The sequence below is a fragment of the Gopherus evgoodei genome, chromosome 1 (genome assembly GCF_007399415.2).
Source record: "Gopherus evgoodei ecotype Sinaloan lineage chromosome 1, rGopEvg1_v1.p, whole genome shotgun sequence".
Taxonomy (NCBI): Eukaryota; Metazoa; Chordata; order Testudines; family Testudinidae; genus Gopherus; species Gopherus evgoodei.
In genome coordinates this window covers 270,249,815-270,263,455 of record NC_044322.1, presented here as the reverse complement: position 1 = coordinate 270,263,455, position 13,641 = coordinate 270,249,815, and the positions used below count along the sequence as shown (strand labels likewise).

Here is a 13,641-nt window from a genome sequence, read left to right as displayed (position 1 = left end):
TGTATATTTAACACTATTTAAATGCTGGAGGCAAAGCGGGGTTTGAGCTGGAAGTTGACAGCTCACAATCCCCAGTAATAACCTTGTGACTCCCTGAGGGGTCCTGCCCCGCAGCTTGAGAACCCCTGGGTTAATTTAATTTTAGCATCCTGTGTCCAGTCACATGCATGTGCTATTTTGAGCATTTCAGTTTTCACAACATAGGCTCATCCCAGATTCTGGAACAAGCTCAAATGCTCAGTTCGTGGAGTATGTACATAAGTTATACTAAATACAAACCCACAGTAACTGTCTCCAGTTTGTGAGGGACCCCATGGAGCCAGTCTCTAGGAAACAGATAAATGTATGAAGGTTAAGTCCATTAATGGGTTAGCCAGGATGGGTAAGGAATGATGTCCCTAGCCTCTGTTTGTCAGAGGGTGGTGATGGATGGCAGGAGAGAGATCACTTGATCATTACCTGTTAGGTTCACTCCCTCTGGGGCACTTGGCATTGGCCATTGTCGGTAGACAGAATACTGGGCTGGATGGACCTTTGGTTTGACCCAGTATGGCTGTTCTTATGTTTTAACCTAAATGAACCCAAAGTTATGGAGACAGATATGAGTCAAGGAAGCCAGCGGAGTATCAGAAAACTGGAAAAATCTCTGACTGGATGGCCTCAGGTGTTTGGTCACACGCTGAAGTGGTTCAAAAGTTTTGGATTTTTTTAAGCAGAATTTTTTTTGTTTGTTTGTTTCTTTAAACAATCAAACACAGCAAGCAGCAAATGTTTGGCCACACGCTTCTGAAACCCCTAACCATCTTCAGGTTTTGGCAGACTAATTTCAGCTTTTCAATTAAAAAAAACCACAACAAATTTTGAAGGAAAGCAGACATTGTCCGTGATTTTTTTCTGTTTTTTAAAACCCCCTAGTTTTCGATCCAGAAAAAGTTGACGGAAAATATTTGTCCAACCCTTTTAATGAGCTTTAGTACCTCTTAGCACTAGCTGATGCTGAGAACCAGTGATACCTTGTAAAGAAGTTTTCTCAAAACTAGGTTTGTGCTGAGATGCAGAAGGTTTATTTTTCCCAGGGCCGCTTGGGGGCGGGGGAGGGGGGAATGGGGCAATTTGCGCCATCCCCGCAGAGGCCCCCATGAGAATATAGAATTACAATTTTTTTTATGGAATGGGCCCCTAAAATTGCTTTTCCCCAGGCCCCCTGAATCCTCTGGGTGGCCCTGATTTTATCTACCATACAAGGGTGGTGTGAAGCTTAGTTAAGGACTGTATAGCACTTTGAAGATGTACAGTTTAAGTTCTATGTATCAACATTATCATTTTAGCAGCACTTTGGGATGAGTGGTATCCCTTCTAGCTTGATCCACTCATCTGCTTCCTAGAAGAGCTTGTCTATAAACAGGAAAATGGGCCAAGTTTTTTTTAAATAGGAGACTAAAGCTAGGCCTTGTCTACACAGAAAAATACCAGTTTTAATGGTATAATTTAGCTATTCCAAAATACAGTAATTCCCCCACATGGACACATTGCTCACATAAAAGCAGCAAAGAGTCCTGTGGCACCTTAGACTAACAGATGTATTGGAGCATGAGCTTTCATGTGTGAATACCCACTTCGTCGGATGCAATTGCTCACATAGCTCACTTTTATTCTGGAATAAAGTAGCTATTTCAAAATAAAGTCACTTTTATTCTGGAAGTGTCCAGATGGGGAATAGCTTCTTCTACATGAGCTCTGTGTGTAGCCACAGCCTTAGGCTCCTAAACCCACAATCAGGTACCTAAATACATGGCTTGATTTTCAAAAGTGCTGAGCACCCACACATTCCCATTGAGGAAGATGATCACAATTTGCCTTTCCATGTTTCATTTTCTCACATGGCAAATATTAGAAATGCCTACATGCACTCCTACACCCTCGGGGACTGAGGGTGGTATTTTCAAAAGTACCTTGAAAGTCATTGGGATTTGTACTCTTTCTACTCAGTTGGTTTCAAAAAATCTCACCATAACTAAAGCCAGCAGCTTTGATCTGTAGCCATTCTTTTCCTGTTGTCAAGGTTGATTCCCCACTCTGGCACTTCGAGTGCAGAAGGTGGGGGCCCACAGGGATTCTAAAAATTAATACTGGCCACTCCAGGCTTGTATTAAACTCCAAAAGTTACAATTTCTCACTGACCTTGGTGGGGTAGATGCTGCCACCAACCAAATGCAAAAAAACCTCTTTGAACCCAGGAAGGCACACGTTGGATTCCTCCCTTTTGTGGGAAACCCTCAAGGCCTTTCACCACCACCCCTTCGGGGAAGAGCTGAGAAAGAAAACAAAGGAAATCAGCTGTTGCCACCAGCTAATTAAACAACATATGCACAAACCTCTTAAGACACAAAAACCCAATCCTGTTCTTAAAAAAGGTAAAACTTTATCAAAAACAAAAAGAAAGAAAATACACCTGGAACTTAGGCTATTGCTAGATTTAAAAAGAGCAAATATAATAATTAAGCATCAAGTATGGTTTTCTTGAGGTCCAGCTTAATGGTTAGAAGCAAAACAAAAGCATTTGGGTATCAGCACTAAGGAGTTCATAAGCCACAAAGAAATAAACTTAATTGCATCTTCCTAGATATTTCCTGATCTACTTACATATACAGGATTTCAGTAAGTAGTTTCTAGGTATGATTTGATGGTTTTCCATACCTTGTTTAATGCTTTTTACAGCATAGTTTCAGCTCTGTCCCTACTTGTCCCCTCTCTGGAGAACAACAATAGACAGACAGCAGAAAAGCTTTTCCCCCTAATTTAAAAAAGTTCTAGTTCTCCCATTGGCTTTTTTGGTCATATGCCCAACTCCCTTCCTTTTACCTATGGGCTTTTTAAACCCTTTACAGGTAAAGCAAGTAGACAACAACTACTAACAGGGATTTTGTAGCTAACTGGCTGGCTGAGTGTTCATAAAAGGGAGCAAACTCCTCCCCCCCTTTCATTGATCACACCTGTAGTGGTAGGGATATATTTTATGGAATTATAGTGAACCAGTATTAACTGCAGTCATGAAGCTGAACTTGAACAAGTAATTTCTGTTCATTTATCCAGGCAGGTAAGAGTACAATGTTTGTAACTGCTTTGACGGTATGAAGAGGCAGGATGAGCTGATGGATCACAGTGTGACTACCTCAGACACTGCCTTTTGTGACCTTATACAAGTTACTTACATCAACATGGTCAGAAGTGGTCTTTAACTTTGCATGTCAATTTCTGGCTGCCTAATTTGAAACTATGACGACACTTATTTGGAGCTGCATGTGCAAAGCACCTTTGAAAACCAGGCCTAAGCATGGATGTGGTTTGGGGGGTGGGGGTGTTGTCTCCCAAACTGCAAGCCTCAAGAAACTTTGGAATTTGCTTCCCTATTGGTCTGACTGGAGTTGTCCCCCCAAATATAGAAGTCAAACTGTGCCTATGAGTCTAAGATGTCTCAAGTTGGGAGCCAAAAATTGGAGTACCCAGAAACTGGCTTTATCTTTTCTTCTTCTATTTGCTGATCTGTAAAATCAAGCTAATACCTGCCTGCTTCACAAGGGTACTGAAGATTAATTAATGTTTATTAAAATGCTTTGAAGACAAAAAAAGTTTAAATGTACTTTGCATGTTACATATAAATATTAGCACTTTATGCAATTTTAAATATAAATGTATGTGCCAATGCACAACGTCTGGCCCGTCCACCGGCAAATGAGCAGCAAACAGGCCTGTCAGAAGTTCCTGTATGAAAATATCAACCAAGATAATTCCCATTTGAGAATCTGGAAAAGCAGTTGGTTAGGAGGAAAGGGTGGAGAAGTGGCCCTCTGGCCTGATAAAATGAGTTTCCGTAGAAGAGGACAAGGTGAGTGAGAATATCTTTTACTGGACCAACTTCTACTGATGAAAGAGAAGGGCTTTCACTCCACCAGAGCTGAAGGTCTCAAGAGAAGGGAGCTGGAAAGCTTGTCTCCTCTTTCACCCTCAGAAGTTGATCCAATACAAACTCTTAGCTCACCCACCGTGTCTCACACCCCCTGGGACCAACATGGCTGCACCACCACAGCGCCTCTAAAGCGCCTCTTCTTGGGAAGTGACTAGGACGTGGCAGGGTTGGTTGTGTCACAAGTCTCACCCCCGCCGCTGTTCGCCAGACTGGGGCTGTCACACGCGGGTGCCCCAGCAGGGGAGAAATGACCCGGCCCAGGCACCGCGCCGGCAGCAGCAATACCCGCAGGCCCCACGGTGGCGCCTCCTCCCCTGCCCATCGGCAGCCCCGGACAGGCCGCCGGAACCACACGGAGCCCTCGGGCTGCCGCGTTGCCAGTTCAGCCCCCGGCGCTGGGAGGCTCCAAAGGCCCCTACAGGCAGCCCCGCCCTCCGGCTGCAGCGCCGAGCCTCAGCCCAGGCGGGATCTGTAGCCCTGCCCGGGCTCCGAGCGCCTCCCGGCGCCACTGGGGGGCGCAGCGTCACCCCCCCCCCCCCGGCTTCGCACGGACGGGTCCTCGGTGAGGCAGAGAATGAATGTCCCACTCACCCCTCTCCCCTGACATGGTACAGTCTAGCTCCTCCCGCGTGGCAGTCCGCGAGTCCGACGCTACCATTTCGGGCTGGGGGGTCCGACATCAGATACCGGTTCATATCTCGAAACTCTCACAGGGGCGCTGAATACAGATCGTTCCATTAATGAGTAGAGCCCTAGGGAGAGGACGTACTTTAACGTGTGCCCTTATATAGAATAACGTTCTACCGGTTCCCGGCCTTCCCCTCTCCCCCGTGGTAGAGTCCTAACCGTCTTCTATCGAGGTGGTACGGTCCGTTCGCCCGCCGCAGACAGCTGTGGGCGTTAGATACTTACCAGTGCGCCTGCGCACGGACGCTTTCGGGTAACCGCAGCAGTCTCCTCAGTTCAGCGCCAGTCCAGTCCCTTCTAGCGGGAGTTTTGAGGCGGGAACGGGGGGGCGACTCGAGCTCGGCCCTGGCAACGCACAGCGAATAACGGCCGGGGTGGGGCGGATGATCTCTGAGGCGGCGGGGGCTGCGCTTGGGGTGAGCGGGGGTCGAGTCCCGCCTGCTGCCGTGGGGCCGAGGGCGTCGCTTCCGGCCCTATCTCCCCGCGCCGGCCAGAGCCAGTTTTCCCCGCGCAGACAAATAGCGCAGCTGAGGGGTCTGCTCGGCCGTGTCCCGGGCTTACTGACCATTAGCTCGGCCTGGCTATGGCTAGGGCGAGTGCTCTGCGTAGCCAGAGTCATGGTGTGGTTAGGTCGACGTAACCCCAGCTGTTCTTCCATCGACCCCACTGCAGCCTCTGGGAGAGACGGATTAAGGGCAGCAGTGGAGAAACCCCTTCCATTGGCGTAGGAAGCATCTACATTTCAGTACTGTGGTGGCACAGCTGCTGTAATGTGTAAACATGCCCTGCGAAGACAAATAGGATTTGCCCCTTTATTTCTTTAACACGTATCTTGGGAGGTGTAGAAATAAATATAGCGGGGCAGTAACTCCGGTTAGGGTTGGAGTAATAACGGAAGGATGCATACTTCCCAAGGCTCCCCCAACCCCATGCACAGCCCCACATTCTGTCTCAACTCTTTATCTCCTGTCTCCACGCCCTGTTCCATGTCCCCTGTGCTTGGAACCCTCCTTATCTCATTGTGCAAGATAAACAATAATACATGTCACACACACATAAAGACAAAACATATACTTCAAGATAAATCCATCCTCTGGGTGCATTTGTGCCTGATTTTTTTTAGTTGGTCTGTATAAGATTTTAGGTATAACTCCAAGTTGGCTGTGGGGCAGAGCCACATTATCACAGCAGCAGCACTGGAAGGCTCCCCAGAGAAGGGGAGTGTCTACACTGCTACACCTCTTAATAGGGTGTGGTATAGTTCCCTCTACATCCCTTGCTGACCAATAGGAAGGTACAGCCCTGGCTTTGCCTACTCTGCCAATTTTGAATTGCCATTTCCCCAAAGGGGAATGCAAGGAGTTTGAATGCAAGGAATGCAGGATTATATGCATTTCAGGACAGGGAAGGGAGAATTTATTTTTAAAAAGTACAGAGAGAGGATTGTAACATGCCCGTTCCCTTTTATATTATTTTTTCTTCCAGTATGTGCGGGGCAAGGGGCTTGTTCATGTTACTTCAGGAAATACTTTACCTTTTGTTATTAATATATTAAAGGAAAATGGATACAGATGACTAAATTTTCATAACTGGTAGGGGTAGGCAACCTATGGCACACGTGCCAAAGATGGCATGCGAGCTGATTTTCAGTAGCACTCACACTGCTTGGGTCCTGGCCACCAGTCTGGGGGGCTCTGCATTTTAATTTCATTTTAAATGAAGCTCCTTAAACATTTTAAAACCCTTATTTACTTTACATACAACAGTATTTTAGTTATGGTGTTGGCAACCTTTTGGAAGTGGTGTGCCGAGTCTTCTTTTAAGGTTTCGCGTGCCAGTAATACATTTTAACGTTTTTAGAAGTGCTCTTGCTATAAATCTATAATATATAACTAAACTATTGTATATAAAGTAAATAAGGTTTTTAAAATATTTAAGCAGCTTCATTTAAAATTAAATTAAAATGCAGAGCCCCCCAGACTGGTGGCCAGGACCTGGGCAGTGTGAGTGCCACTGAAAATCAGCTTGCGTGCTGCCTTCGGCACACGTGCCCAAAGGTTGCCTACCCCTGTTATAGATTTATAGAAAGAGACCTTCTAAAAATGTTAAAATGTATTACTGGCACGCAAAACCTTAAATTAGAGTGAATAAATGAAGACTCAGCACAGCACTTCTGAAAGGTTGCCGACCCCTGGTCTAGAGAAAAGAAGTACATTGTGGTACCATATGGAGATGTTTCAGAAACAACTTTGAATATTTTTCATTAGAAAGTAACATAAGTCATTCCATTTTATTTTTAGTTCCAAAGAACTCTGAAATTAAACCAAAGTTTTCTTCCTTTATTTCCATTTCCTCTAGCCAGGAAGGCTCTTTGTCACATCAGTGCTCCCTCCAGAAAGGGAAACTTTGCCTAAGCCAATTTGGGCAGAGGGAATCTTCTGAGAGAAAAACAAGATTCTTCCTCCTTTACTGGGGAGCTAAGCACCACTGCAACACATCCAGCCCCTGCTGGTACATGTAGTGAAGGACCAAGCTTAAAATCTGAATTTGGATTCTTATGTGATAGCACATCAAGATGCCACTATGCCATTGAGCTCCTATTAAGAGTACTTTATAATTACTTTATGTATTTCCACCCTGATGGTGTGTTCGTTTGCTTTTTTAGTACTGACTGAAGCCTTATTGCCTGCTCTTTCACAATGAAAGCCATGGAGGATCAAGTGGTGCAAGAAGAGCTAGGGTACCAGGATGATGAGGTATTTATAGATTGTGAAGAAATATGTCTACGTTCTGTCTGAGGGCAACACGCATAATTTTTTGTAGAAGAGCAATGTTTCTTCGGTGCAGGATCATGAAAGAAAATTGGAGGGTTGCAGGGTGATAAATTTGATTACAATCTAAAGCAAAGAAAATCTTGCTCCCCTGTGCCCTGCACTCTCTTATCCTTCAAGATCTAGTGTTCTTTGTCAACCTCTTGAAACACACACACCCAAATAAATTATGTAGGCTTACTGTTATCAGTACATGTTTTACTCTTAGAGTAAATGTGAGGAGATCACAAAAATCTGACTCTGAGTAAGGGGTCTTCAGTCTAAAAAGGTTGAGAAACGCTATAGTAGAGAGTTAGAAGGAAGAGTATCATAATATTGCTTCATTAGTAGAGTTTCTCAGCATGATTGGTGACTGTGTTTCTCTAGATGGTTACACAATATGAGGACAACAGGAAATGCTGAAATTCTTTTGGTTCTTTCTTTGTTGTGCCTATATTGGTAGGTAGTAGGACATGTACTATTATGAAAAACAATCGAGATCTAAGGATTTAAAATGGACACATGTTAAATTAGACAGGTAACAAAGGGAGATATAGTTGGTGAAAAAAATGACCAAGATTCTGTCTTTCCCCCTGCCTCCTTTAGGAATCCTTGTTTCAGGATATTGACCTGTTACAGAAACATGGAATTGTAAGTATAAGTAACAGATATTATCTAGACAGTTCTCCATGGGATGTTATTTAGGAATGTTATCAAAAAATACTTATCCATGGTGATGTGCATAACAAACTTTCTCCCCATAACAACTTCTAAGTAAGGGCATATCTACGCTCTGGGCGCTACGGCAGCAGAGCTACAACACTGCAGCTATGCTGCTGTACCCCTGTCATGTAGATGCTTCCTACAGTGATAGATGGGGTTATTCCATTGATGTAGCCATTCCATTTCCATGAGTGGTGGTAGCTACGTCAATGGAAGAATTCTTCTATCAACCTAGCTGCATCTACACTGGGCATTAGGTCTGCTTAATTATGATGCTCGGGTGTATGAATTTTGCTATGTCAACCTAACTTCTGAGTATAGACGAGGCCTAAGAGATACAGGGAGGGCTGGACAAGTTTCATTTTTGATAGTTTACATATTAAGGGCCAGATTTTGAAAAGTGTTTACCACCCAGCAGCTCTTGAAAATATGGCCATTTATTTTAGTACCTAAATGAGAGCAGTTAGATAGTGAGCATTTTTTGACAATCTGTCCATAGATTAGTTTCTGCACCAGCCAATAACTATCTATAATTACGCCAATGTCTTCTCTAGCTCCTGCATTATACTGTGAGTGGCTTTGTTGCGCTGTTGTCAGAATGCTAGTGAAATAGGGAGCAGTTTTCTTGCTAGTTAAAAATTCTTCAGTAAACTCCACCAGTAGGCTTCTCTCAAACTGGAAAAAATAACTCAATGATTTATATTAACTGAGTACTTATTATACCCCTTTATGTATAAGACTCTTCTTCTTCATGACTGGCTTTTCTTCACCCATCCTTGTCGTCATAATATACACAAGATAAACCCAAGGAGAAGACAGAAGCTTCTCAGTGGGAGCAATTAAGTTATCCCTTATTCTCTCTAGTGTCATTTGCACACAGCTCCTGTGCATAAATGGGTGACACATCCAAGTTCATAGTTTTTTCCCAAAGAAGGGACTTGTCTGGAGGTGACAGTTTGAAGCAGTGTCCATTAAACCTTCTGCTACTATTTTATCTAAGTAACCTGCTGCATTGCCTCTGTTCCATTACATTTCCACCCACCCAGGAGTATCTGTAACATATGACAACAAGCAAGTATATTCTTCCCTGGACATACTTAGAACAGTCACAAACAACAAAGCAGTTAAATCTATTTCTTTCTTAGTGAAAATAAACATACATGTGAACGTACAATATAATGGGCTACAAAAACTTTCTCTACCTTCCAGTTGTAGCATTACATGAGCTAATGATCACAGAATGTGAGCTTTTTTCACAGAATGTGGCTGATATTAAAAAGCTGAAGTCCGTGGGAATCTGTACTGTCAAAGGGATCCAGATGACAACGAGGCGGGCATTGTGCAATGTGAAAGGGCTTTCAGAGGCCAAAGTGGACAAGATCAAAGAAGCAGCCAACAAGCTAATTGTAAGCAAATCACATACCTCGCATTTTCAACTTAGAACACTCCCTCTGCCCCCTGTAAGATACTTTGCAGCATTTCCCACTGCAAACATTAGAACAATCATGCTTACAAGTGATTGTGCTTATTAGTCTGAAGTCAGAGATACTACTTTATAGTCAATAGCAGCCAGACTGACAAGTATGATGGCCCTTGACAGGTTCAGACAGATGAGAGGTCAATGAGGATAAATGGATCTTGGCTGAGGATATCACATTCTTCCTCAGTATCAGATCAAACTGAATAATTTCCTTTGGTGTTCCCCTAGGAACCAGGATTCTTGACTGCCTTTGAGTACAGCGAGAAAAGGAAGATGGTGTTTCATATCACCACTGGGAGCCAGGAATTTGAGTAAGTTTATCTCTACTTAACCCTGCCGAAGCCTTGCCCAAAAAGTAATCATATTCTTTTTCTCCACTGGCCACAAAACAACTATTAGAGACAAATGTTCATTTAGGACACAGTGGGTGTACTTGCAAAAAAGCAAGTGGAAGTGAGTCATTTAACCCTGCTCAGAGTAGAATTGGGTGGTGACACTGGTAAAAAGCCTGATTCCCGCTTATGCTGCAGTCTCCACTCTTGCTACCACCTGTGGAACTGTAATTATGGTGAATTGTAGTAGGACCTAAATTTGCTTGAGTAGACTCAACCTTTTTGTATGCTAATCAAGCTCACACACAATAGTTTCATGTCAATAACATGCACCTCAAATCTAATTTTAAATAATAAAAGCACTAGCTGACTGTTTATTTTGCTTGAGGTTATGCAGGAAAACCTGAAAAAAAATTCCCCAAGTTCATCTGCTTTCCCAGAAGTGACACAATATATGTGCAATATGGTGGAATGGTTCAGCAGCAAAACCTCCATCTGAATAAGAAAGGACTCTTCCTCAAAATGTAGAAGCAGACTATTTGTTTCTTGCATGCACATGCACAAGGAGGGTTCCCTCCTTTGTATGTTCTGCAGAGGTGCCAGGCACAATTACAATCTGGATACTGTCTTAACTGCCGTGACTGCTTCTTCAACACCCCCAGTTTGTTTACCATCCTACAGGGGACAAAGAGGAGGTGGGTGTCTTTACACACAGTCTCATACCAGACAGTAGAATAGCTGACTATGCAAGGCAGCACTCCTTACACCCTTCTAAGAGGCATTCCCCAGCCTGCCTGGGAGATTTAAGAAGCATTGTGTCTAAAACAACATTTCTCAAATGTGGCCACCAGCAAATTTTGTTGTGGCCACGACACCCTCCAAAGCATGGGTGGAGATTAGGACGGAGGGAAAGCAGCAGCCCCTCCTGCAGTGCCTAGCTGTTGCTCCTGAATAGCTGTTTCCAAGGGCAGCAAGATGCACTGCCTCAGTGTTTGTGTCGGTGCCACGAGCAGGGATTGGCGCCCTGCACTGTGGAGCCTTCTTGTGGGTTCCAGGCAGTGCCTCTGGATATACATGGGGCCAGTGTGTGTGGTGCCAGAGGCAGCTCTTGTCAGTGGAGGTGGCTGTGGCATTCAGTGACCAGGATGCTCCCCTGAGTAGCTCCCCCACTCCTGTCCGGACAAGGCACGGGGTGCCTGGGACTCCACAGGTGACTGGTGAGTTCCTGACCCACCTTTCCTGGGGCAAGTTCTTGCTGCAGGGCCTCAGGAGGCAGGAACAGAGAGAAAGGTTCGTCAGAGTGGCCATCAGCAAGAGTTGCTGGCCTCACACTGAGGCCACCAAAAAATTAGTTGTGAGAACCCCTGGTCTAAAGGAGTTATTTCTGGGCTGATGCAGCTCAACACTATTCTTAACAATGATTTGTGCCTTAAAGATACATTCTGGATTTTTTTTTCTTGATGGGTAGTGCATGCAAAAGCAAGTAAAAATGGCTAAACATAAGCAGGAAATAAATAGAAAATGTGGTAAATTAATAGATCAGGGTTTATATCAATCCCATGACCACTTGTTGGTGGAGCCTTATCTTCTCAAAAATATTTTCTCTCTTCTATCTCCCAAATGGCCACTCTTGTAGATTTTCTCCTAAGCACCTGTAGAAGGGAAAGGGGAAGCTGAGACAGAATTAGGACCCTGTATACCAGGGATCATCTGGTGCCCCTGCACCCTATCACATCGTGGGTTAAGTACAGGGCCTTTTGGATGAGAAGAGATTTTCTTACAGTAGCAAAGATTTCCCTTTTGATTACTCTCGTGACTGTGGGCATTTCAATATGCTTAACTCTTTTTCTCCCTCCAGTAAACTATTGGGTGGTGGGATTGAAAGCATGGCAATCACAGAGGCCTTTGGAGGTGAGTGAACCATATTAAATGGATTTTATTGAGTGGATTATCAGTAGAGTGCTGCAGCAGATGTTTAGGTTTTAAAGCAAGTGACATTATTTCTATCAAATTCTCATCACGCTGGATCTGAAAAGGTGGAGGTTCAGGCTCAACTACAGTGGATGGTCCCTTTCCAGGGTTGACGTAAAAGGAAATAATCCCATCTTTGTCAGTGTTTTGCCATTGTTCTTCTTCATTTGCTGCAGATGAGGGTTGAGCTGGGTAACACTCACATTTGGGGACACGCTGGTTCAGTATCATATACCGTTATGAATAGTGTTGCTCAGGAAACATTTCTCCATTTTGCTTCTCCATTTCTTCCCAGTAATGAAACTTTGATGTGAGATTTCCTGCTGATACATACTCTTCTCCATGAAGAATCAAAATTTAAAGTTCAGCCCACAATAGACTATTGTAATTCAAGAGAGGTGTAAATATTTGCACCCAGCTTCTGTCATTCATTAGCTCTACTACAGGCAAAAGTCACAGTGTAAAGCAATATAAAGTATGCAGATCCACAGATGTGACATATGTAATTCAAACAATGAGATATAAGCAAATAATGCAATGCCCTTCATATCTGATTTAGATTGTAAGCCAAGATCAAACTACTTCAGCAGCAATAACTACAGTTTATCAAATACAGCACAATTCCTCTTTTAAAAAGTGTCCTTGAGGCTTGAAAGGTTTGATGAAAGATTTTCTGGACATGTTGTCTTAATGTATTATCTCCTGGTCTTCAAAGTAATACCACCAACTTGAAATCTAGATAAAAATGAGATAAAATTTGTTTCAGGTGTTACACCCACCCTTGAGTCTCTTGACCAATTTTTATGGATTTAAAATAAGATTTTTAAAATATGATTTTCTGTTCTCATCTGCTGTGTGGAAGACCCACACAATTGATAGTGGAAAATAACTATCTGAATGTATAAGAGAAATAGGGGAAATAACTATAGACAAAGTGCTGTCAAATGTAGAAACTAAGCAAATTGAAAAAATATTTTTGTAAACCTTTTAGCTATTGCAAACTTAGATATTACTTGTAAAAATAGTAAGTAAAAAAAATACTTCTGTATAAAATATTTTAATTGACTGTATCCATTTAAAACCGATGCTAATATTTCCATATGAGTGCAACACACTTCTGCAGTCAATGGAATTCTTTGTAGGTTGATTGTAATGATTATTGCAGTATTTATCTGTATTTTTTTGAGAAACAGTTTCATATTCATCATCCTTGTCGCCAGTGAGATGTCTTGATGTGAGCTAGGTTTGCTGGACCCTACACACTAGTGGGAATGGCAATCACACCACCATTTGTATTATTAGTATTATTGTACTAACTCTGAGCAAGGCTATTTACCATCCGCGTTGTCGGTTTCACTGGTGCAATGCCAGTGGAACAGCAAGCACTGGTGTGGTGTGGCCATTGCACAGTGCAATTAATCTCTCAGTAAAGGGTATACTGGAGCATTCTGTGACTGTACTAATATCTTTGACAGCTCATGGCAGTGCCTTTGGCACCTGTCAAGATGGCTCCGTATGGCACAACAGCAGTTATGGTTCTACATGGACCCACAATGCCCCCCACACCTCTCTTCCTTTCAGGACTGGTCAAAAGCAAATGAGGCAGCATTTGGGTGGTTTCAGCTCATTCCAGGCATCTTTCCTGAGACCCCTGCCCTCAGAATAATAGTG

General features: G+C 43.4%; 1 protein-coding gene across 3 annotated transcripts in view; it reads left to right on the top strand.

Moving 5' to 3' along the window:
* Positions 1-2,512: 2,512 nt before the first annotated feature.
* DMC1 (DNA meiotic recombinase 1) overlaps positions 2,513-13,641 on the top strand; it is a 45,614-nt gene continuing 34,485 nt past the window's right edge. For 2 of the 3 annotated variants that reach the window (XR_003998218.1, XM_030546322.1), the window contains exons 1-6: positions 4,899-5,070; positions 7,320-7,410; positions 8,071-8,115; positions 9,447-9,593; positions 9,896-9,978; positions 11,858-11,910. Coding sequence is in view for 2 of the 3 variants with exons in the window: in XM_030546322.1 (XP_030402182.1) it covers positions 7,354-7,410; positions 8,071-8,115; positions 9,447-9,593; positions 9,896-9,978; positions 11,858-11,910 (385 nt within the window). In the remaining variant the exon portion in view is untranslated. Of the gene's footprint in view, positions 4,134-4,898; positions 5,071-7,319; positions 7,411-8,070; positions 8,116-9,446; positions 9,594-9,895; positions 9,979-11,857; positions 11,911-13,641 lie in introns of those variants that run through there. The other variant, XM_030546331.1, reaches the window with a different exon arrangement.